General features: G+C 58.7%; 4 protein-coding genes across 4 annotated transcripts; all 4 read left to right on the forward strand.

Moving 5' to 3' along the window:
• Positions 1 to 3,177: 3,177 nt before the first annotated feature.
• LOC309417272 (feather keratin-like) lies at positions 3,178 to 4,517 on the forward strand (the record flags this gene model as incomplete). Its single annotated transcript, XM_082014745.1, has 1 exon — positions 3,178 to 4,517. One exon carries the CDS (start codon positions 3,178 to 3,180, stop codon positions 3,490 to 3,492), a length of 315 nt encoding a protein of 104 aa, XP_081870871.1. The 3' UTR covers positions 3,493 to 4,517.
• A 2,469-nt stretch (positions 4,518 to 6,986) lies between these two features.
• Positions 6,987 to 7,620, forward strand: LOC309417577 (feather keratin-like; the record flags this gene model as incomplete). Its single annotated transcript, XM_082015089.1, has 1 exon — positions 6,987 to 7,620. The coding sequence occupies one exon, from the start codon at positions 6,987 to 6,989 to the stop codon at positions 7,293 to 7,295; it is 309 nt and encodes a 102-aa protein (XP_081871215.1). The 3' UTR covers positions 7,296 to 7,620.
• A 3,165-nt stretch (positions 7,621 to 10,785) lies between these two features.
• On the forward strand, positions 10,786 to 11,499 carry LOC309417842 (feather keratin-like; the record flags this gene model as incomplete). Its single annotated transcript, XM_082015412.1, has 1 exon — positions 10,786 to 11,499. The coding sequence occupies one exon, from the start codon at positions 10,786 to 10,788 to the stop codon at positions 11,092 to 11,094; it is 309 nt and encodes a 102-aa protein (XP_081871538.1). The 3' UTR covers positions 11,095 to 11,499.
• An 8,357-nt stretch (positions 11,500 to 19,856) lies between these two features.
• GFUS (GDP-L-fucose synthase) lies at positions 19,857 to 22,569 on the forward strand (the record flags this gene model as incomplete). Its single annotated transcript, XM_082014867.1, has 10 exons — positions 19,857 to 20,008; positions 20,093 to 20,207; positions 20,409 to 20,537; positions 20,613 to 20,686; positions 20,917 to 21,050; positions 21,207 to 21,271; positions 21,480 to 21,546; positions 21,636 to 21,715; positions 21,958 to 22,057; positions 22,514 to 22,569. The coding sequence occupies 10 exons, from the start codon at positions 19,857 to 19,859 to the stop codon at positions 22,567 to 22,569; spliced, it is 972 nt and encodes a 323-aa protein (XP_081870993.1).
• Between the last annotated feature and the right edge of the window lie 1,539 nt (positions 22,570 to 24,108).

Genomic DNA, 24,108 nt, shown 5'->3' on the forward strand with positions numbered 1-24,108 from the left:
CAGGAAGACCCTGGTGCTCTGGCAAAATCTACGGCAAGCTAAGAACCTCAGCTTATGCTTGCCCTACCTGCTTCTCAGACCGCCTCCCTTCCACTCCGTGCTCCTGCCTTTTCACTCTTTTCCCTCAATAAAGGTGTCCTGCATCCCAACCTGAGACGCCTCCACTTCCTTTCTTCTCCCAAGGCTCTTCCAACCTCACCCGCCACAAAGCCAGGGCTCAACACGCCACCGGGGTGGGTGGAAACGGGCCACGAGACCTCTCCTAGGACATATGCCGCCACAACCAACTGCAAGACAGGCTGGCACCTGGGGGGCTTCCAGAACGTGACGCAAGCCCATCACTGGCTCAGACAAAGCCTTTGACACGACAGCGCTCCCCTGCGCACGCCTCTGACCAGATCTCCCCGTGCCAGCACACGCTCGACTAACTCTCTTCCCCAGCGTGACTCCCCGGCCCTCCCAGCAAACAGAATCACAGAAGCATTTCTTTCGGCAGGAACCTCTGGAGAGCGTGAGCTTCGACCTCCCCTCCTCAAGCAGGGCCAGCTAGAGCAGCTTGTCCGGGGCCACGGCCACTCGGCTTTCCAGTACCTCCCAGGGCGCAGACTCCACCACCTCTTCCACTCTTTGACCGCCCTCACACTGAAAAGGGCTTGCCGCCTTTGCCCGTGGAATTCCGTCTGTTTTCACTTGTGCCCAGAGCCTCCTGTCCTGCCCCTCATCACAAGCCTCCGGGCCCAGCCTTTCAGCCGCTTTGCAGACCACCTCCACTGGCCCCTTACGCAACCCATGCTTTCTCAGCTTGTCTACGAGCGTGTAACGGCAGACGGTGACAAAGGCTTCATTCAAGTACAACTCAACAACTGCCACTGCTCTCCCCTCGTCCAACACCCAGTCACCTCAACGTGGAAGGCACGGAGGTCGGCCAAGCACGATGTCCCCTTCGGAAATCCATGCCGACCACTCCCCATCACCTTCTTGTCCTTCTCCCCGGGCTTGGCAGTGCTTTCCGGGAGGATTTCCTCCATCACCTTCCCCAGAAACGAGCTCAGGCTCACCAGCCTCTCCTTTCCCAGATCCTCCATCTTCATCTTCATCAAGATACCAGGGCTGCGAGCTCTCTTCCCAGTCTTCAGGAGTTGCTCCCAAGCACCATGACCTCTCCAAAGCAATTGAGAGGGGCCTCCCAAGGACATCAGCCAGCTCGCTCGGCATTCATCGGTGCAAGCCGCCAGGCCCCATGCGCCTACTTGGGGACATCTAGTCCCAAAGCACACCTTCCTACCTCGCTCCATCGCCCTCGGCAACAAGCACTGCTCGCCTGACAAAGGGCCTGCAAAACACTCACCTTGGCTCAACTGCGGCAGGCCTTGCCCTCCATCAACCCTTCGGCATGCAGCCACCACCACCAGGGCCTCGGCTCTGCAGCCACGGGCTGCGTGCTCGCCTCCAACTCCCCTCGGCAATCTCCAAGTCCTCTTTCTGCCCCTCAGACACTGTGCACAGCAACGGCCTCAGCCCTCACCACTCAGCCCAAGTGAAGACACCAAACGCCCTGGCTCCCCTGCCTGCCGCTCCCACTCCCCCTCTGCCTCTCGCCACGCTCACGGGCTCTCCAGAAACTCACCTGCCCTTGCAGGGTGCCCCCTATACGATCATAGAGTCACTTAGCTTGGAAAGGACCCGTAACGTTATCGACTCCAACCCTTAACCTAACGCTACCAAGTCCATCACCAAACCACGTCCCCAAAAGGCGCCACATCTACGCGTCTTTTAAACACCTCCCGGCATGCTGACACAACCGCTTCCCTGGGCAGCCTCTTCCAGTGCTTCTTAACCCTTCCGGCAAAGAAACTTTGCTTAATATCCAACCTAAACCGCCCCTGGTGCATCTTGAGGCCGTTGCCTCTTGCCCTATCGCTCGTTACTAGCGATAAGAGACTGACACCCACCTCGTTACACCCTCCTTTCCGGTAGCAGTAGAGCGCAAGAAGGTCTCCCCTCAGCCGCCTTCTGCTGCAAACTAAACACCCCCCAGCTCCCTCAGCTGCTCTTCATAAGCCTTGCTCTCTTCTCCTTCACCAGCTTCGTTGCTCTTCTTTGACGCGTCACACCAGAGAGCAGCCGGCAAACGTGCCGGCCCCAGCTAAGGCGAGCGCTATGCGAGGGCCAACGCGAGCCTGTGGGGAGCGCGGCAGGGCTCCCCACGTCACAGGGCGTGCGAGCTCTGAACCAGGGCTGCCACGACCACGAACGGCTCTCGCAAGCAGCGCTCCTCTGCCCGCTTGCACTACCACCCCCAGCGATGGCACCAAGGGGCACGAGCCCAAGCAGGCAGCCCCCTTTCTCTCAGCTACGACCTTACGAGCATGAGGGGCACCAAGGCGCCCACACAGCACACCCAACGGGAAAGGCCAGGCCTAAAGACAGCCTGAGCGAGCTGGCACTAGGGTGGAGAGGGACTGAAGGCCATGGAAGGGGCAGCCCCTCACGCCCCGCACACCTCCAAAGACAAGACCAGCCTGCCAGGGCTGCGAGGAAATGGGGCCCCTGCTTCACAACGTACCCACAAACCACACCACACCAGTGCCACCAGATGACCTCACTGACGACACCCCACCTCTCCGACGCGTTGGCCGCTTCTGCCAAATGCCCTGACACGCACCTTCCATGCAAATCCTCCCAAACACTTACTCTCACTTAAAAGCTGCCGCCGCCACGGTCAGATGGACGCGTCCTCAAGTGCGGGACATGAAAAGGGAGTGTTGCGCGAAAGAAAACACACCCCACCTCGCTGCTTGCCAGGCTGTGGCATGCAAGTGCTGCTTGCCACAAAAGGCCGTCATGCGCACAGGCCGCCCCGCCCCCTCGGGGACCAGCATAAAAGCCCGCCCGGCGCCTCTCTCTCACACACTTCTCCTGACGCCTTCTCCTCCACGCTCAACCAGGTGAGCTTGAACCCCCTTCCCCTCCGTCTCCTGTCCTACCTGGCCTGCCTCCTCCAGAACCCTCTGCCCCCAGCCTCAGCAGCCCAGACGCTTCCCCACCGCCATGCTCCCCACTGCCCCACAACAGGCCTCCCCACTCCCTTGCCCTCCTGCAGCACTGCCCCTCGCACCCCCGCGCCCCTCCTCCTCCTCAACAGCCTCTCTTCCAGGGCCCCGCCACACCACACACATGGCCTGCTACGACCTCTGCCGCCCCTGCGGACCCACCCCGCTGGCTAACAGCTGCAACGAGCCCTGTGTCAGGCAGTGCGAGGACTCCCGCGTCGTCATCCAGCCTCCCGCCGTGCTGGTCACCCTGCCAGGACCCATCCTCAGCTCCTTCCCCCAGAGCACCGCCGTCGGATCCTCCTCATCGGCTGCCGTGGGCAACGAACTCAGCTCCCAGGGAGTGCCCGTCTCCTCCGGCGGCTTTGGCTACGGCTACGGCTACGGTTTAGGAGGCCTGGGCTGCTTTAGTGGCCGAAGAGGCTGCTACCCCTGCTAAGGGCCCTCCACACCACCCCTGACGGCAACGACATACGCCCTGGAAGCCACGGCATAGCTTGAGGACGCAGCTCCGCGCTCTGGCTGCCACGTTGACCTGCCGCCCACAGCTCCTCCTCTCCAGACAGCGAGCAAGGAAGCAGGGAAGGGCCCAGCCCGGCTGCCTCAACACATGGCCCATGTACCTCCTCCTCTTCTCCCACTGCCCTCTTTGCATTCGCCCCTTCTGCCAGGTCCACTACTCTCCACTGCAAACACCTTCTCTCAAGACAAAGGCCAGCGGGGGACCTCCGCTGGGCTGCTCCCAACGCAGGGCAGGAAGACCCTGGTGCTCTGGCAAAATCTACGGCAAGCTAAGAACCTCAGCTTATGCTTGCCCTACCTGCTTCTCAGACCGCCTCCCTTCCACTCCGTGCTCCTGCCTTTTCACTCTTTTCCCTCAATAAAGGTGTCCTGCATCCCAACCTGAGACGCCTCCACTTCCTTTCTTCTCCCAAGGCTCTTCCAACCTCACCCGCCACAAAGCCAGGGCTCAACACGCCACCGGGGTGGGTGGAAACGGGCCACGAGACCTCTCCTAGGACATATGCCGCCACAACCAACTGCAAGACAGGCTGGCACCTGGGGGGCTTCCAGAACGTGACGCAAGCCCATCACTGGCTCAGACAAAGCCTTTGACACGACAGCGCTCCCCTGCGCACGCCTCTGACCAGATCTCCCCGTGCCAGCACACGCTCGACTAACTCTCTTCCCCAGCGTGACTCCCCGGCCCTCCCAGCAAACAGAATCACAGAAGCATTTCTTTCGGCAGGAACCTCTGGAGAGCGTGAGCTTCGACCTCCCCTCCTCAAGCAGGGCCAGCTAGAGCAGCTTGTCCGGGGCCACGGCCACTCGGCTTTCCAGTACCTCCCAGGGCGCAGACTCCACCACCTCTTCCACTCTTTGACCGCCCTCACACTGAAAAGGGCTTGCCGCCTTTGCCCGTGGAATTCCGTCTGTTTTCACTTGTGCCCAGAGCCTCCTGTCCTGCCCCTCATCACAAGCCTCCGGGCCCAGCCTTTCAGCCGCTTTGCAGACCACCTCCACTGGCCCCTTACGCAACCCATGCTTTCTCAGCTTGTCTACGAGCGTGTAACGGCAGACGGTGACAAAGGCTTCATTCAAGTACAACTCAACAACTGCCACTGCTCTCCCCTCGTCCAACACCCAGTCACCTCAACGTGGAAGGCACGGAGGTCGGCCAAGCACGATGTCCCCTTCGGAAATCCATGCCGACCACTCCCCATCACCTTCTTGTCCTTCTCCCCGGGCTTGGCAGTGCTTTCCGGGAGGATTTCCTCCATCACCTTCCCCAGAAACGAGCTCAGGCTCACCAGCCTCTCCTTTCCCAGATCCTCCATCTTCATCTTCATCAAGATACCAGGGCTGCGAGCTCTCTTCCCAGTCTTCAGGAGTTGCTCCCAAGCACCATGACCTCTCCAAAGCAATTGAGAGGGGCCTCCCAAGGACATCAGCCAGCTCGCTCGGCATTCATCGGTGCAAGCCGCCAGGCCCCATGCGCCTACTTGGGGACATCTAGTCCCAAAGCACACCTTCCTACCTCGCTCCATCGCCCTCGGCAACAAGCACTGCTCGCCTGACAAAGGGCCTGCAAAACACTCACCTTGGCTCAACTGCGGCAGGCCTTGCCCTCCATCAACCCTTCGGCATGCAGCCACCACCACCAGGGCCTCGGCTCTGCAGCCACGGGCTGCGTGCTCGCCTCCAACTCCCCTCGGCAATCTCCAAGTCCTCTTTCTGCCCCTCAGACACTGTGCACAGCAACGGCCTCAGCCCTCACCACTCAGCCCAAGTGAAGACACCAAACGCCCTGGCTCCCCTGCCTGCCGCTCCCACTCCCCCTCTGCCTCTCGCCACGCTCACGGGCTCTCCAGAAACTCACCTGCCCTTGCAGGGTGCCCCCTATACGATCATAGAGTCACTTAGCTTGGAAAGGACCCGTAACGTTATCGACTCCAACCCTTAACCTAACGCTACCAAGTCCATCACCAAACCACGTCCCCAAAAGGCGCCACATCTACGCGTCTTTTAAACACCTCCCGGCATGCTGACACAACCGCTTCCCTGGGCAGCCTCTTCCAGTGCTTCTTAACCCTTCCGGCAAAGAAACTTTGCTTAATATCCAACCTAAACCGCCCCTGGTGCATCTTGAGGCCGTTGCCTCTTGCCCTATCGCTCGTTACTAGCGATAAGAGACTGACACCCACCTCGTTACACCCTCCTTTCCGGTAGCAGTAGAGCGCAAGAAGGTCTCCCCTCAGCCGCCTTCTGCTGCAAACTAAACACCCCCCAGCTCCCTCAGCTGCTCTTCATAAGCCTTGCTCTCTTCTCCTTCACCAGCTTCGTTGCTCTTCTTTGACGCGTCACACCAGAGAGCAGCCGGCAAACGTGCCGGCCCCAGCTAAGGCGAGCGCTATGCGAGGGCCAACGCGAGCCTGTGGGGAGCGCGGCAGGGCTCCCCACGTCACAGGGTGTGTGAGCTCTGAACCAGGGCTGCCACGACCACGAACGGCTCTCGCAAGCAGTGCTCCTCTGCCCGCTTGCACTACCACCCCCAGCGATGGCACCAAGGGGCACGAGCCCAAGCAGGCAGCCCCCTTTCTCTCAGCTACGACCTTACGAGCATGAGGGGCACCAAGGCGCCCACACAGCACACCCAACGGGAAAGGCCAGGCCTAAAGACAGCCTGAGCGAGCTGGCACTAGGGTGGAGAGGGACTGAAGGCCATGGAAGGGGCAGCCCCTCACGCCCCGCACACCTCCAAAGACAAGACCAGCCTGCCAGGGCTGCGAGGAAATGGGGCCCCTGCTTCACAACGTACCCACAAACCACACCACACCAGTGCCACCAGATGACCTCACTGACGACACCCCACCTCTCCGACGCGTTGGCCGCTTCTGCCAAATGCCCTGACACGCACCTTCCATGCAAATCCTCCCAAACACTTACTCTCACTTAAAAGCTGCCGCCGCCACGGTCAGATGGACGCGTCCTCAAGTGCGGGACATGAAAAGGGAGTGTTGCGCGAAAGAAAACACACCCCACCTCGCTGCTTGCCAGGCTGTGGCATGCAAGTGCTGCTTGCCACAAAGGGCCGTCATGCGCAAAGGCCGCCCCGCCCCCTCGGGGACCAGCATAAAAGCCCGCCCGGCGCCTCTCTCTCACACACTTCTCCTGACGCCTTCTCCTCCACGCTCAACCAGGTGAGCTTGAACCCCCTTCCCCTCCGTCTCCTGTCCTACCTGGCCTGCCTCCTCCAGAACCCTCTGCCCCCAGCCTCAGCAGCCCAGACGCTTCCCCACCGCCACGCTCCCCACTGCCCCACAACAGGCCTCCCCACTCCCTTGCCCTCCTGCAGCACTGCCCCTCGCACCCCCGCGCCCCTCCTCCTCCTCCTCAACAGCCTCTCTTCCAGGGCCCCGCCACACCACACACATGGCCTGCTACGACCTCTGCCGCCCCTGCGGACCCACCCCGCTGGCTAACAGCTGCAACGAGCCCTGTGTCAGGCAGTGCGAGGACTCCCGCGTCGTCATCCAGCCTCCCGCCGTGCTGGTCACCCTGCCAGGACCCATCCTCAGCTCCTTCCCCCAGAGCACCGCCGTCGGATCCTCCTCATCGGCTGCCGTGGGCAACGAACTCAGCTCCCAGGGAGTGCCCGTCTCCTCCGGCGGCTTCGGCTACGGCTACGGTTTAGGAGGCCTGGGCTGCTTTAGTGGCCGAAGAGGCTGCTACCCCTGCTAAGGGCCCTCCACACCACCCCTGACGGCAACGACACACGCCCTGGAAGCCACGGCATAGCTTGAGGACGCAGCTCCGCGCTCTGGCTGCCACGTTGACCTGCCGCCCACAGCTCCTCCTCTCCAGACAGCGAGCAAGGAAGCAGGGAAGGGCCCAGCCCGGCTGCCTCAACACATGGCCCATGTACGTCCTCCTCTTCTCCCGCTGCCCTCTTTGCATTCGCCCCTTCTGCCAGGTCCACTACTCTCCACTGCAAACACCTTCTCTCAAGACAAAGGCCAGCGGGGGACCTCCGCTGGGCTGCTCCCAACGCAGGGCAGGAAGACCCTGGTGCTCTGGCAAAATCTACGGCAAGCTAAGGACCTCAGCTTATGCTTGCCCTACCTGCTTCTCAGACCGCCTCCCTTCCACTCCGTGCTCCTGCCTTTTCACTCTTTTCCCTCAATAAAGGTGTCCTGCATCCCAACCTGAGATGCCTCCACTTCCTTTCTTCTCCCAAGGCTCTTCCAACCTCACCCGCCACAAAGCCAGGGCTCAACACGCCACCGGGGTGGGTGGAAACGGGCCACGAGACCTCTCCTAGGACATATGCCGCCACAACCAACTGCAAGACAGGCTGGCACCTGGGGGGCTTCCAGAACGTGACGCAAGCCCATCACTGGCTCAGACAAAGCCTTTGACACGACAGCGCTCCCCTGCGCACGCCTCTGACCAGATCTCCCCGTGCCAGCACACGCTCGACTAACTCTCTTCCCCAGCGTGACTCCCCGGCCCTCCCAGCAAACAGAATCACAGAAGCATTTCTTTCGGCAGGAACCTCTGGAGAGCGTGAGCTTCGACCTCCCCTCCTCAAGCAGGGCCAGCTAGAGCAGCTTGTCCGGGGCCACGGCCACTCGGCTTTCCAGTACCTCCCAGGGCGCAGACTCCACCACCTCTTCCACTCTTTGACCGCCCTCACACTGAAAAGGGCTTGCCGCCTTTGCCCGTGGAATTCCGTCTGTTTTCACTTGTGCCCAGAGCCTCCTGTCCTGCCCCTCATCACAAGCCTCCGGGCCCAGCCTTTCAGCCGCTTTGCAGACCACCTCCACTGGCCCCTTACGCAACCCATGCTTTCTCAGCTTGTCTACGAGCGTGTAACGGCAGACGGTGACAAAGGCTTCATTCAAGTACAACTCAACAACTGCCACTGCTCTCCCCTCGTCCAATACCCAGTCACCTCAACGTGGAAGGCACGGAGGTCGGCCAAGCACGATGTCCCCTTCGGAAATCCATGCCGACCACTCCCCATCACCTTCTTGTCCTTCTCCCCGGGCTTGGCAGTGCTTTCCGGGAGGATTTCCTCCATCACCTTCCCCAGAAACGAGCTCAGGCTCACCAGCCTCTCCTTTCCCAGATCCTCCATCTTCATCTTCATCAAGATACCAGGGCTGCGAGCTCTCTTCCCAGTCTTCAGGAGTTGCTCCCAAGCACCATGACCTCTCCAAAGCAATTGAGAGGGGCCTCCCAAGGACATCAGCCAGCTCGCTCGGCATTCGTCGGTGCAAGCCACCAGGCCCCCTGCGCCTACTTACATCTAGTCCCAAAGCACACCTTCCTACCTCGCTCCATCGCCCTCGGCAACAAGCACTGCTCGCCTGACAAAGGGCCTGCAAAACACTCACCTTGGCTCAACTGCGGCAGGCCTTGCCCTCCATCAACCCTTCGGCATGCAGCCACCACCACCAGGGCCTCGGCTCTGCAGCCACGGGCTGCGTGCTCGCCTCCAACTCCCCTCGGCAATCTCCAAGTCCTCTTTCTGCCCCTCAGACACTGTGCACAGCAACGGCCTCAGCCCTCACCACTCAGCCCAAGTGAAGACACCAAACGCCCTGGCTCCCCTGCCTGCCGCTCCCACTCCCCCTCTGCCTCTCGCCACGCTCACGGGCTCTCCAGAAACTCACCTGCCCTTGCAGGGTGCCCCCTATACGATCATAGAGTCACTTAGCTTGGAAAGGACCCGTAACGTTATCGACTCCAACCCTTAACCTAACGCTACCAAGTCCATCACCAAACCACGTCCCCAAAAGGCGCCACATCTACGCGTCTTTTAAACACCTCCCGGCATGCTGACACAACCGCTTCCCTGGGCAGCCTCTTCCAGTGCTTCTTAACCCTTCCGGCAAAGAAACTTTGCTTAATATCCAACCTAAACCGCCCCTGGTGCATCTTGAGGCCGTTGCCTCTTGCCCTATCGCTCGTTACTAGCGATAAGAGACTGACACCCACCTCGTTACACCCTCCTTTCCGGTAGCAGTAGAGCGCAAGAAGGTCTCCCCTCAGCCGCCTTCTGCTGCAAACTAAACACCCCCCAGCTCCCTCAGCTGCTCTTCATAAGCCTTGCTCTCTTCTCCTTCACCAGCTTCGTTGCTCTTCTTTGACGCGTCACACCAGAGAGCAGCCGGCAAACGTGCCGGCCCCAGCTAAGGCGAGCGCTATGCGAGGGCCAACGCGAGCCTGTGGGGAGCGCGGCAGGGCTCCCCACGTCACAGGGCGTGCGAGCTCTGAACCAGGGCTGCCACGACCACGAACGGCTCTCGCAAGCAGCGCTCCTCTGCCCGCTTGCACTACCACCCCCAGCGATGGCACCAAGGGGCACGAGCCCAAGCAGGCAGCCCCCTTTCTCTCAGCTACGACCTTACGAGCATGAGGGGCACCAAGGCGCCCACACAGCACACCCAACGGGAAAGGCCAGGCCTAAAGACAGCCTGAGCGAGCTGGCACTAGGGTGGAGAGGGACTGAAGGCCATGGAAGGGGCAGCCCCTCACGCCCCGCACACCTCCAAAGACAAGACCAGCCTGCCAGGGCTGCGAGGAAATGGGGCCCCTGCTTCACAACGTACCCACAAACCACACCACACCAGTGCCACCAGATGACCTCACTGACGACACCCCACCTCTCCGACGCGTTGGCCGCTTCTGCCAAATGCCCTGACACGCACCTTCCATGCAAATCCTCCCAAACACTTACTCTCACTTAAAAGCTGCCGCCGCCACGGTCAGATGGACGCGTCCTCAAGTGCGGGACATGAAAAGGGAGTGTTGCGCGAAAGAAAACACACCCCACCTCGCTGCTTGCCAGGCTGTGGCATGCAAGTGCTGCTTGCCACAAAGGGCCGTCATGCGCAAAGGCCGCCCCGCCCCCTCGGGGACCATCATAAAAGCCCGCCCGGCGCCTCTCTCTCACACACTTCTCCTGACGCCTTCTCCTCCACGCTCAACCAGGTGAGCTTGAACCCCCTTCTCCTCCGTCTCCTGTCCTACCTGGCCTGCCTCCTCCAGAACCCTCTGTCCCCAGCCTCAGCAGCCCAGACGCTTCCCCACCGCCACGCTCCCCACTGCCCCACAACAGGCCTCCCCACTCCCTTGCCCTCCTGCAGCACTGCCCCTCGCACCCCCGCGCCCCTCCTCCTCCTCCTCAACAGCCTCTCTTCCAGGGCCCCGCCACACCACACACATGGCCTGCTACGACCTCTGCCGCCCCTGCGGACCCACCCCGCTGGCTAACAGCTGCAACGAGCCCTGTGTCAGGCAGTGCGAGGACTCCCGCATCGTCATCCAGCCTCCCGCCGTGCTGGTCACCCTGCCAGGACCCATCCTCAGCTCCTTCCCCCAGAGCACCGCCGTCGGATCCTCCTCATCGGCTGCCGTGGGCAACGAACTCAGCTCCCAGGGAGTGCCCGTCTCCTCCGGCGGCTTCGGCTACGGCTACGGTTTAGGAGGCCTGGGCTGCTTTAGTGGCCGAAGAGGCTGCTACCCCTGCTAAGGGCCCTCCACACCACCCCTGACGGCAACGACACACGCCCTGGAAGCCACGGCATAGCTTGAGGACGCAGCTCCGCGCTCTGGCTGCCACGTTGACCTGCCGCCCACAGCTCCTCCTCTCCAGACAGCGAGCAAGGAAGCAGGGAAGGGCCCAGCCCGGCTGCCTCAACACATGGCCCATGTACGTCCTCCTCTTCTCCCGCTGCCCTCTTTGCATTCGCCCCTTCTGCCAGGTCCACTACTCTCCACTGCAAACACCTTCTCTCAAGACAAAGGCCAGCGGGGGACCTCCGCTGGGCTGCTCCCAACGCAGGGCAGGAAGACCCTGGTGCTCTGGCAAAATCTACGGCAAGCTAAGGACCTCGGCTTATGCTTGCCCTACTTGCTCCTCAGACCGCCTCCCTTCCACTCCGTGCTCCTGCCTTTTCACTCTTTTCCCTCAATAAAGATGTCCTGCATCCCAACCTGAGACGCCTCCACTTCCTTTCTTCTCCCAAGGCTCTTCCAACCTCACCCGCCACAAAGCCAGGGCTCAACACACCACCGGGGTGGGTGGAAACGGGCCACGAGACCTCTCCTAGGACATATGCCGCCACAACCAACTGCAAGACCGGCTGGCACCTGGGCGGCTTCCAGAACGTGACGCAAGCCCATCACTGGCTCAGACAAAGCCTTTGACACGACAGCGCTCCCCTGCGCACGCCTCTGACCAGGTCTCCCCGTGCCAGCACACGCTCGACTAACTCTCTTCCCCAGCGTGACTCCCCGGCCCTCCCAGCAAACAGAATCACAGAAGCATTTCTTTCGGCAGGAACCTCTGGAGAGCGTGAGCTTCGACCTCCCCTCCTCAAGCAGGGCCAGCTAGAGCAGCTTGTCCGGGGCCACGGCCACTCGGCTTTCCAGTACCTCCCAGGGCGCAGACTCCACCACCTCTTCCACTCTTTGACCGCCCTCACACTGAAAAGGGCTTGCCGCCTTTGCCCGTGGAATTCCGTCTGTTTTCACTTGTGCCCAGGGCCTCCTGTCCTGCCCCTCATCACAAGCCTCCGGGCCCAGCCCTTCAGCCGCTTTGCAGACCACCTCCACTGGCCCCTTACGCAACCCATGCTTTCTCAGCTTGTCTACGAGCGTGTAACGGCAGACGGTGACAAAGGCTTCATTCAAGTACAACTCAACAACTGCCACTGCTCTCCCCTCGTCCAACACCCAGTCACCTCAACGTGGAAGGCACGGAGGTCGGCCAAGCACGACGTCCCCTTCGGAAATCCATGCCGACCCCTCCCCATCACCTCTTGTCCTTCTCTGGTCTGCCAGGACCCATCCTCAGCTCCTTCCCCCAGAGGACCACCGTCGGATCCTCCTCATCAGCTGCTGTGGGCAATGAACTCAGCTCCCAGGGAGTGCCCGTCTCCTCCGGTGGCTTCGGCTATGGCTACGGCTACAGTTTAGGAGGCCTGGACTGCTTTAGTGGCAGAAGAGGCTTCTACCCCTGCCCTCACACTGAAAAAGGCTTGCCGCCTTTGCCCGTGGAATTCCGTCTGTTTTCACTTTTAGCCTAGGCTTCTTTTCCTATTAGTTAGTATAACTGAGAAAAGCCAGGCTCCCTTGACTTCCGTGCCCCCGATAGAGGATTTAGACACACTTATGGCATCCCCCTGCACATCCCTGTCTGCTGGCTAAACAATCCCAGGTCTCTCAGCCTGTCCTCATATGAAAGAATCTCCAGCCTGTTCAGCATCTTCATGGCCCTGTAATGCTTCAAACCATCTTTACCCATGGACTCATGTATGTCCAGTTACACAATTCCCCTTTCTGGGGGATAGCTGTGAGTCCACCTGACTGCGCCCCAACTCTGCATTGGTCCAGTGTGCCTCTCACCTGCTAGGTACTCCTTGGACAGAGTAACATCAGACACAAGTACAGATTGGGAGAGGAGTGGCTGGAGAGCAGCCCTGCAGAAAGGGATCTGGGGGTGTTGGTCAACAGTGGGCTCAATAGGAGCCAGCAGTGTGCCCTGGCAGCCAAGAAGGCAAACCACATCCCAGGGTGCATCAAACGCAGTATAACCACAGGGTCAAAAGTGGTGATTGTCCCGCTGTATTTAGCATTGGTGCAGCCTCACCATGAGTATTGTCTGCAGTTCTGAGCCCCACAATTTGAGGATGTTAAGTACTTGAAAGCATCCAGTGAAGGGCAGCAAAGCTGGTGGAAGGGCTGGAAGGCATGTCCTATGAGTAGTGGCTGAGGACATTGAGTTAGTCTAGGCTGGAGAAAAGGAGGTTGAGGGGTGACCTCTTTGCTCTTCATAGCTTCCTGAGGAGGGGAAGTGGAGAGGGAGGTGCTGATCTCTTCTCCCTGGGACTCAGTGACAGGACACATGGAAATGGTTCAAAGCTGCGCCAGGGGAAGTTTAGACTGGACACTGGGAAGCATTTCTTTACCAAGGGTGGTCAAACACTGGAACAAGCTTCCTAGGGAAGTGGTTGATGTCCCAAGCCTGTCAGTGTTTAAGAGGCACTTGGACAATGACCTTAGTAACATGCTTTAACTTTTGCTCAGCCCTGAAGTGGTGAAGCAGTTGGACTAGTTGATCACTGTAGGTCCCTTCCAGCTGGACTGTTCTAGTCTAGTCTAGTCTCGTCTAGTCTAGTCTGCTTCATCAACCCTTTGGCATGCAAACTTCACCTCCAGGTTCTCAGGTGCACTGGCCTGTGCAGCATGCACACCTCCCGTTTCCCCTCTGCTACATCTAATCCCACTCTGGCCCCACAAACACTATGCCTCACCCCTCGGCACTCACCCCAAATTAAGAGCCCAAAGGCAGTCTCTCACCAGCCTTCTCTGCCTGCCGGTCTCACTTCCCAGCGTCTCTCTCAGGCTTCACCAACTCTCTGCTCAGCAGCCTCAGCCCTGCGGCCGCTGCCTTCCCTCACCCCAGCCAGGCACTCCCTCAGCGCCCTCAGCAACCAGCCAATCAGGAGGCAGCTAACAACCTGCCAGTCATGGGGGGCTAGCAGCCTGCCAATCAGGGGGCAGCTGACAGGCGCCAGCTCCTGCAGAAACCCCTGGAAGCTTCCAGAAGTTGCCTGTCAGTACCCCAAAATCAACAGTAACTGTACAGTAAATAGATAATCTTCACCAAACGCCCCCCAAAACAACTGCTGGAAGACATAGGGGGTGAACAAGGGAATGAATGAGTAGAAATGCTTCTGAAACCCAAACCAAATGCCTCACATAACAGTAGCTGGGGGACTTGGAAGGGGAAGAGGGAGGGAAAATGCCCTGATTAAATAACAGCCCCCAAAACGCTGCAATCCGTAAAAATGTCACCAGACCCTGCACTTCTTGCCCATGCTGCACGGTGCCAGGGACACCCATGCGGGGTCCCCGCTCTTGGCCCCATCTTGCTGTGGTCTCCAGCCCAACCGCCTGGCAGTCCCCATGACACCATCTTCCCTCACAGTGGGGCCCTGGGGACACCCACACAGGGTCCCATGTCCCTGTCCCCACTTGCTGCCAAGACTCTGGGCAACCCATGAAGGGGCCCAGCTCACCACGCACCTTGATGTGGGGTTCTCAGGTGACCCAAGGGTGGGCCCTTGTTGCATGGCCTGCCTGGCAGCTCAGCTCCCATTCCACCTATGTGGAAGTCCCCAGGCGATAGTCTCACCTTGCCATTGAGTCCCCAACTCATCCCTTGGTGGGGAGTCCCGAGGCCACCTTCCCCTCTTCACTGCAGGGTCCCACAGTGACCCATGCAGGGGGTCTCCGGACCACCATCCTCCCTGCTGCTGCATCCCTGGACCACCTGTGCAGGGGACTCCAAGCCACCATCCTTCTGCTCTGAGGTCACAATGAAAGCCCCCTGTATGAGGTCACCATCCTGCTCAGTGTGGGGTCCCTGAGGCACAGCATGGGGCACTGAGAACGAGGTGCAGAACAGGCCTTGTGACCCTGCTCTGCTGTGAAGACAGGGCTCCTGTGGGACAGCACGGCCAAGGAGTTGGCAGGGTGGGTGCATTCCTTTGTGCCACCCTAATACCTCTGTGCCTCCCAACTTGGGCACTCAAACCCAGATCTTTGGGTACCAAATATCTTTGGTCCTCCCAAATTGCTGATCACCAGTGCCACTCTCTTCTCCTTTGTTGTTTTTATTTTTCACTCTCTGTAACTGAAAAATAAAAGGCTCCTGCAATACAGGTGAGCTCTGGCCTGAGACAGGAGCTTGCAGTCTCCAGGGCTATTGGCAGCACTGAAATATTAATCAAAAGCAAAATAAGAGAATGTCTCCAGAGCAGCTGGAGTCCAGAGTGCTGGAGAGCTCTGTGCACAGCTGGAGTCAGCGTCGTTTCAAAGACGAAGCTTTTGCCTAGGAACAAAGCCCTTTCCTAATTCAAAACCAAACATCATCTGCCTTGGAGCTGGGCAAGGAGTCAGGTAATGGGTTCTGATCTCTCTGGCCTTTTTAGCCAGTGATTCAGTGTAAATAGCACATCTCCCCTGCAGACACGCTTCATTGGACTTGGGGGGCTTATTTCAGTTCATCTTAATGTCTAATCAATGGAGGATAAACTGAAGTAATACCTGCTCTTAGGAGCAATAGCTGTTCACCTTGGAGTTCACCCAGCTTGACATCAGCCCTTGGACTGAAATGGGTGCAGGATCTCGCCTCCCCGCAGCCCTGCGACGTGCCTGAGCAGCCAGGCCCGGCGGGATGTCTGCCTCATGCTTCAGAGCATGTCTCGGCCCAAACTTGCTCCAGAGCTGCTCATTTTGGGTACAGTCAGCTCAGACGGGTTCAAGGGAGCGCTGGGAAGAGGCTCATAGCCACACTGCCCTCTTCCCAGGGGGTGGATGGACCAGCACATGCCTCTCTCCCATTCACCCTGGGGAAGACAGGTTCCTTTGGTTGCCCCCTGCCCAGCTCTCTGCACTTCAACCTTAGGAGACCCAAAGCCAGGCACGCAGCAGGAAGGATGTGCTGGAGGGCACCCTCCTAAGCTGCAGGTGAAATGGGTGGCACTTCTCCCAGTGTCTGACTCCCAAGGAGACTCTCAGCCACCCAAGTCAGGACCCGGCTCTCAGAGCAGCCCCAAGCCCCACCATAGAGCAGTCGCAACTTGCAGCCACACGTGGCCTTTTCCCTTGTCTTCCTCCTTCAAGAGGACTGGACTTGGCAGGGCCAACTGCAAAGTGACGATGGCAAGGATGTTACTGTGCATCAGCTCCTTCCGATCCCATGAGCCAGGAGTCTGTAAGGGGTCCAGTTCATTCCTGTCTCACCCCAAGTCAGAAATTTTCCATTTGAATGGCTCCTGCTTCATATTTCATATGCTAAGAAACCTCCCATTATTAGCAAGTGCAAGGGGGTCTAGGAAAAGCCATGGCCATTGCTCCCATTCCCATCCCAGCCTTCCACCTCTGTGGCTCTGCAAGACTGTCCTGTGTTTTTGGACAACTCTCCCATTGCCAAGGGGCTGCACGTTGGTGGGAGCAACTCCCAACCCCTATGGAAAGTGGTGGGAGCTGGGCTGCTTGGGACAAAATGGACTTTAGTCAGCTGAAATCATGCATGGAGGGAGGCACATGCCCTCCAGGACATGACCTGGAAAGGGGCTCACTGATGGTGTCCCATCTACCTAAAGGCATGAAAAAGAGCCCCAAAACTGAAATCCAAGTGGGAGAGGAATGCTTAGAGCTGGTGTGTCTCACCTGGGCTCCTGGAACTTGGCCACAGCCATGCAGCATCATTACGAGCAGACTTCCACGCTGGAATGTGTTGCATCCGGGTGGCTCATACCCATCTGCCCCACTTTCCTGGGAGGAACGGGGAAGGGAAAGCAGAGAGTGGGGCTGGAGCCGAAACTGGACCAGTTTGAGAGAAAGAGGTTACCCACAAGGACGCTTCGTTATGGAAACAACGCATGAGATGAAGCAGCGGTTCTCCAACGACAATGAGATCTGACCAAGCCACCCAAGCTTTATCCTGCCTGCAGCAAGGTCCTGGGCTGTCCTCTGGTTTGTGTCATGCAGAAGACCTGCCCAGTTGACCTAATGGGTCTCCTCCGGTCTTTCATCCTTAACTCACAAGACCTTGCTAGATAATATCAAAAGCCTGGGTTATATTTCAGTAACAAGAGAGTCCTGCTCCATCCCATGCGGTCAACTGCAAGTTTACACCTCTCCTCTGTGATCTTCCCTCATGCCCTAACATTGCTTTGGTAATTAGCTCCAGAATTACCATATTTAAATCCAGCACTGCGGTTATTCAGCTGCTGCCACAGCAGCTCTGGCTGCGCCACTTGCCAGTGATTACTCGGCCGAAACAGGGGTTATCCCTAATTAGTCTCCAAAGTTTGCAGGATGCAGCAGGAAGCTCTTATCCTCCCACTGGCACCTGGAAAATCTTCCTCGGCCTTTTGCATTTCCTTGGCTCGTCTAATGGATGCCCCATTGTTGGAAATGTTCAAGGTCAGGTTGGACAGGGCTATGAGGAACCTGATCTAGTGGAAGATGTCCCTGCCCATAGCAGGGGGGGTGGACTAGATGATCTTTAAAGGTCTCTTCCAACCCAAACCCTTCTATTCTGTAACTTTACCATGCAGTGGATGCAGCTGGATGTGGGGTGGTTACGGTTCACGCCCCTGCCTTGAGCCAGTGCAGGTGGAGTAGGACATGCTGGAAACATCAACATGAGGTTTCTTCTTGCCAAACTTTGGTGTCTCGCAGAGGATGGCAGAGGTGATGCTGTTTGCAGGGCAGTTTAGCCAGCATGGAAAAGGAGCTTCAGTGCTTCATCCCTGGCTCCACACGTGAAATCAGCCAGGGCATCCTGTATCATGGAGAGGGGAAAAATAGCACCAGGACTTGAGTCACCCATGGGATTTTGGAGTTGGGAAAGGCCTGGGAGGGCTGGGGACATGATGGGACTCACCTAGGTGGGAGAGGGGCTGCACACTTCCATGGGACATGGCCAGTCACGTGAGCACAAGGTGACATCTTTTCATGTGCAGGGGGAAAAAATGACACCCCACGCAGGATGGGGGTCCCCAAGGACTCTGCTTTTCCTCAGACTCGCAACGGGAAAGGGCATGTTCTGTTTCCAGATCTCACCCAGTAGAAAGGAGAAGGGAGAAAAGGGCTGAAAAAGCTGTAATATCCTACTACTCCACAACATGCAGGCCATAGCTCTTTTGTGGGAAAAGTGGGAATTCCTGGCAGGGTCTCCCTTAATCCCACTTTTCAACATTTTCATTTAGAGCAGTGCAGGACCCTGCCTTTACCTAACAGAAATCCCGAAGGAAAAGCCAGCTGGAGGGGGCGTCTTTGAAACGAACCCCCCCCCCGCCCACCGTCAAGCCTTGCTCATTTTTAATCTCAGTTTAAGTGTATTAAAGATGATTAAGCCTTTTCTCATCGAAAACCCTTCTGACGAGCCTTTGTGTTTGGGAGGAGGGGAGGGGACCTGTGCCCCCCGTCCCTGCCTCGCTGCCTGCTGTGTGCAAACGCCTGCCTTGCACCAGCAGCCCCCTACAAGTGATGGCTGGCGGTGCCGGTGTCTCCCGGTGCTGCGGCAGGTCCCGGTGACCCCGGGCGTGGACTCCATTTCCCGAGGAGCCGAGCGGCGGCGCACGGTGACGGCGGCGGGGAGGCAGGAAGCGCGGCCGAGCCAGGCCGTGCCCCGGGCCGAGCCAGGCCGAGCCCCGCCGGGCCGAGCCGAACCTAGCCGAGGGCCGGGCAGCGCCTAGACGAACTCAGCCGAGCCTTGCCGAACCCACCCGAGCTTCGCCGAGACCAGCCGAACCCCGTGCCAGGGTGAGACGGGACCCCTAGCCCCATCAGGGGACGTTTTGCGGGGGCAGCCTGCCGCCCACGCGAGGGTGCTCCCGGGGCGGGGGGGGGAGAAGTGAGGGTGTCCACAGAGCGAGGGGAACAGTACGGAGGGGAGAGCTCCGGGAGGGTATGAAGGATCGGGACGGGGGGTCGTGATGGGAGCCTCTGGGGTGGAATAGGGGCGCTGCTGCGCGAGGGGGGGCTGTGGGTGGATGGGGGTCAGGCGTGGGATTTGGGGTGGGGGGAGGAATGAGGTACAGACCTGGGACTCGGGGTGCAGGGGAGGCGTGGGAGTCAGGCCTGGGATTTGGGGTGCGAGCAAGGTGTGGGGTGCAGGCCTGGGATTTGGGGTGCAGGAGGAGGTGTGGGGTGCAGACCTGGGTGTGGACCTGGCATTCGGAGTGCAGGGGATATGTGGGGTGCAGACTCTGGATGCAGAGGAGTACAGACCTGGCATTTGGGGTGCAGAGGAGGCGTGGGGCACAGACCTGGGCTTTGGAGTGCAGACCTGGGGTGCAGGGGGAGATTTGGGGTGCAGACCTAAGACTCGAGGCAGGCACGGGGTGCGGGGTGAGCCTCAGTTTCCACAGGCCGGGCAGCGCCGCGTGGCAAGGTCTGGCCCCAGCCCAGGTGCTGCCTGTGCACAGGGAGCCCATGGGCCACCAGCCAGTTTCATTAATTAGCAACTACGGCTGATGAATTTCTGCCGGCCCAGCCGCGTCATCACCAAACACACTGCTTCCCCTTTTCCTTTTTGCTTTTGCCGGCAGAAGCAGGTAAAAGCCCCCCCCAAATAATCCTGCTGGCCTGGCGTGTGACTGATGCTTGTGGGCACCCATGCCAGGGTGGGGGTGAGCTGGATGGTCCATAGCAGGGTGCACCCTGAGGTGACCCCAGCTTAGGCCCTCAACTCCCTGCAGGCTTTTGGCCATGACGGAGGCGGCGGGGCTGGTGCCCAAGCGCATCTTGGTGACGGGTGGCACCGGCTTGGTGGGGAGAGCCATCGAGAAGGTGGTGGCTGATGGAGAGGGACGGCAGGATGAGGAGTGGATCTTTGTGTCCTCCAGAGATGCTGACTTGACGTGAGTTGACCCTGTGGGTTTTTGTTTGGAAAACTCCCTGGTCTGCTCCCTCGACATCACTGAACCCAAAATTTTCCATCCCAGGAATGCCACAGAGACCAAAGCCTTGTTTGAGCAGCACAAACCCACCCATGTCATCCACCTGGCCGCCATGGTTGGGGGCCTTTTCAAAAATATCCGCTACAACCTGGACTTTTGGGTGAGCACCTGGGGAATGGGTGGTATCATGGTCCCTATGGATGCTGCCACCCCCTACCCTCCCTGAGCTGTGGCATGGGGACGTGGCTTGCTCTGCTCCCAGGACCAAAACAGACCTTTTCTGGTTTCTGGAGATATTACCCATAGGATGTAGTTTTGGGGGTCCACACCCCACAGATATGACAAATCTCTCCATACCCAGAGGAGAAACATCCATATCAACGACAATGTCCTGCACTCAGCATATCAGATGGGGGTGCAGAAGGTGGTCTCCTGCCTCTCCACCTGCATCTTTCCAGACAAGACGACATACCCCATCGACGAGAGCATGGTAAGCATCTCCGTCCCCATGCACAGCCCAAGGAGGATCCCTGCACTGCTTAACTCTCTGCTTTCTTGTCCCCAGATTCACAATGGGCCACCTCATAGCTCCAACTTCGGCTACTCCTATGCCAAGAGGATGATCGACATCCAGAATAGGTGTGGAGGGGAACACAGGAGAGCCCTTACGGGCTGTGAACACCCTTCAGTTACCAGAACAAGGGGAATCCCTTGGGGCCCCCAGGAATTAAATGGATCTAGGGAGATACCTGGGCTCAGCAGATGGGAGATACTGCTGGCTGGGGTCTTCTGGGGACAGCTCTGTGCTGGAGGGGTGGGTGACGGTGACTGGTTGACAACCCACCTGCACCTCTCCTGCTCTCACCCAGGGGCTACTTTGAGCAGCATGGCTGCCTCTTCACCGCCGTCATCCCTACCAACGTCTTTGGGCCACACGACAACTTCAACATCGAGGATGGCCATGTCTTGCCAGGGCTCATCCATAAGGTCTACCTGGCCAAACGTGAGTGCAGCAGGACTTACAGCTTTTTTGGGCAGGGTTGTGGTGGTTTGGGTTTATTTTTTGCACCTTGCCTGCTCCACGAGCTGCTCTGCGGGGTAGCCAGGGTGAGTAGAGGAGGCTCCGATGCTCATGGACATGCTCTCCTTCCTCCTGCAGAGACCAGCTCTGCTCTGACCATCTGGGGCACGGGCAAGCCCAGGAGACAGTTCATTTACTCCCTGGTATGCATGGCCTGGGGAAGCACTCTCTTCCCACAGCTTGGGGAGGGCAGGGTATAAGGCTGGGGGGGCTGGTGCCTGGACCTCAGCAGGATCTGACACTGCCTGAGTTATCCTGGGCAGGGTTGGCCATCCTCAGGGTTGGATCACCTTGTGATGGGAGGGCTGGGGGACAGCAGCCACCCCCCAAGAGCCATCTGCCCCTCCACAGGACCTGGCTAGGCTTTTCCTTTGGGTCCTGCGGGAATACGATGAGGTGGAGCCCATCATTTTGTCAGGTAAGGCCCATCTTCCCCTCTACAACACGGGGCTCCCACCCCTCTCCAAGAACGTGGAGGAATGTCCACAATTGTGCCCTTCTCCACAGTGGGAGAAGAAGATGAAGTCTCCATCAGGGAGGCAGCAGAGGCAATTGTGGAGGCCATGGACTTCAGGGGAGAGCTTATTGTATCCTTCACTACAGGCCAGCCCCCCTCACTTGCAGGGCTGCTGTGGAATGGCGGGCATCCCACTTTCCACCAGCAGCCGTAGGGCTCCAGGGAAGATACTGTGGTCCAGAGAAGCACCCCAAAACAACCCTCCTGCCCCAGCGCCTCAGGCATTGCTCCAGCTGCCCCAGCCAGGACATGGTGGGGCAGAGCAAGACCTGGTTTTCCCCCTTTGGTTTCCCTTAATCGCTCCTGCCCCAGTTCGACACCACCAAAGCAGACGGGCAGTTCAAGAAGACGGCCAGCAATGCCAAGCTACGGCGTTACCTCCCCAGCTTCCAGTTCACACCCTTCAGGCAAGGTGAGATCGGGGGCTTCACAAAACAGAGGTCCTACCCACTGCAATTAACCTTGGTGGCATCAGGTGGTCCATCTTTTCAATACTTAAAAGGAGCTTATAAGACGGATGGGGACAGACGTTTTATTAGGGCCTGTTGCAATAAGACGAGGGGTAACGGTTTTAAACTGAAAGAGGGCAGATTTGGACTAGATCTAAGGAAGAAGTTTTTGACAATAAGGGTGGTGAAACCCTGGCCCAGGTTGCCCAGAGGTGGTAGATGCCCCATCCCTGGGAACATCCCAGCTCAGGTTGGACGGGGCTCTGAGCAACCTGCTCTGGTTGAAGATGTCCCTGCTCACTGCAGGGGGGTTGGACTAGATGGCCTTTGAAGGTCCCTTCCAACCCAAACCATTCAATGATTCTATGAACAAACTGCATTCTCTATCCCAAAACCCATCCCATCTTCTCCCTCCCCAGCCGTGAAGGAGACCTGCTCCTGGTTCAACGCCAACTATGCCAATGCCAGAAAGTGATGGGCCAAGGTGGTACTGGGACTGGCGTCACCCGGGACCGGCATCATCCTCTTCATCTCAGGGTTGTCCTTTGCTGGGGCAGAGGATGGGGTTGGGGGGGGACGACACACAGTGACATTTCCAAAGTACAAGGGGGCCAGAGCCCAGGGAATAACCCCCACATTCCTGCCCACTGCTGGAAGCAGTGTGGGATGCCCAGGGCAGGCAGGGGAAGGAAGGTTGGGACACCCTGAAGGCTCTGGGACCCCAGACAAGGTGGTAGCCACCAGCTGGAGCCACCACCATTGCCTTGGCCATATGTGGGAGGCTGGCAGCTCCTGCTGAGCTGTAATAGGCTACACTGCTAATTACCTGTAATTAAGGCTGTAATAAAGGGGAGGTGATCAGGGTTGTTTCTCCAGTGCAGGAATGGCAGCTTGGCATTTGCTGTTGCTTTTGGCACGTGGGAATGGTCCCAAAGCGCTCCCCCTGGCAAAGCCAGCCCTGCCCCAGCATCAGGATGGGGGGGGGGGGACAGGGACACCAGAACAGGGAAGGCTCCAGCTGTAAATATGACATTTATTAAAATATATGCAAATAGCATAAAACCAGTGGGATAAGGAGCATCTGCCCTGCAGCACAGTCCCATACCCATGTTGGGTCCTGAGCACCATCATGTGTTCTCCACCAGTATCTAGAAGAGCCAAAAAGGGTTTAAAACCCCTCAGGGGCGGGGGGGCAGGGCGTAGAGGGTCAACCATAGGGGGACAAGTCCATGGCCAAGCCCCTGCATGAGGTTTAACCAGTGGTGTGGATGTGGCAGAAGTCCTGCCCGGCAGTGGCTTTCTTTCGACATCGCTGCCCGGCTCTGGTAAGCCCCTGGCATGGGGACCGTGGCAACAGTGAGGTCCTATAGATGAGAGACCCATCAGCACCCCAGGAAGCCCCCAGTGGGACTGTCCCCACCACTGTCAGGTCACTAGCTGCACCCTGAGGTGACACCAGCCCCTGGAGAAGGGATGTCCTCTGTGGTTGGTACTCACATGTTGCCAGCCAGAGACCGACTTGGGCTGCCAGGTTTGGGCTCCCAGCGCTTCCCAGTGCCCATGGCCAGCTCCAGCATTGCCTGGTTGGGGAAGAAGGGGTTTAGACAGGGCATCCTCCATCCCCACTGACCCTCCTGTCCTGCAAAAGATGTCCCTTGTCCCCTGGGGACATGTGGGTCATAACAGTATGGGTGCCTTGGCCATCCTTGCAGGACACCCCTCCTCCACCCAAAATTTTTCCCTGTGCATCACATCCCCAGCCCTGGCCCCACTCCCAAAGGGGTGTCCAACACCCAAAAGTGCAGTCACGATGAGGACACCCCAGCCCTAGAGGACCTGACCATCAGGGGGACCCAGCTGGCCCCCAGGAGCAGGATCTGGCCCAACCTGAGGACATCCCACCCAGCACCTCCCCCCAGCTCAGGCTTACCCCACACGAGCTCAGCTTTGTCCTCAAGCCACTGGGGATGGGTGAGATGCACCCTGCTAAGTTGGGGAGGTCCTCTGCCATCTC

Source organism: Phaethon aethereus, assembly GCF_964289735.1.
Source record: "Phaethon aethereus genome assembly, chromosome: 2".
In the NCBI taxonomy this organism is placed as follows: Eukaryota; Metazoa; Chordata; class Aves; order Phaethontiformes; family Phaethontidae; genus Phaethon; species Phaethon aethereus.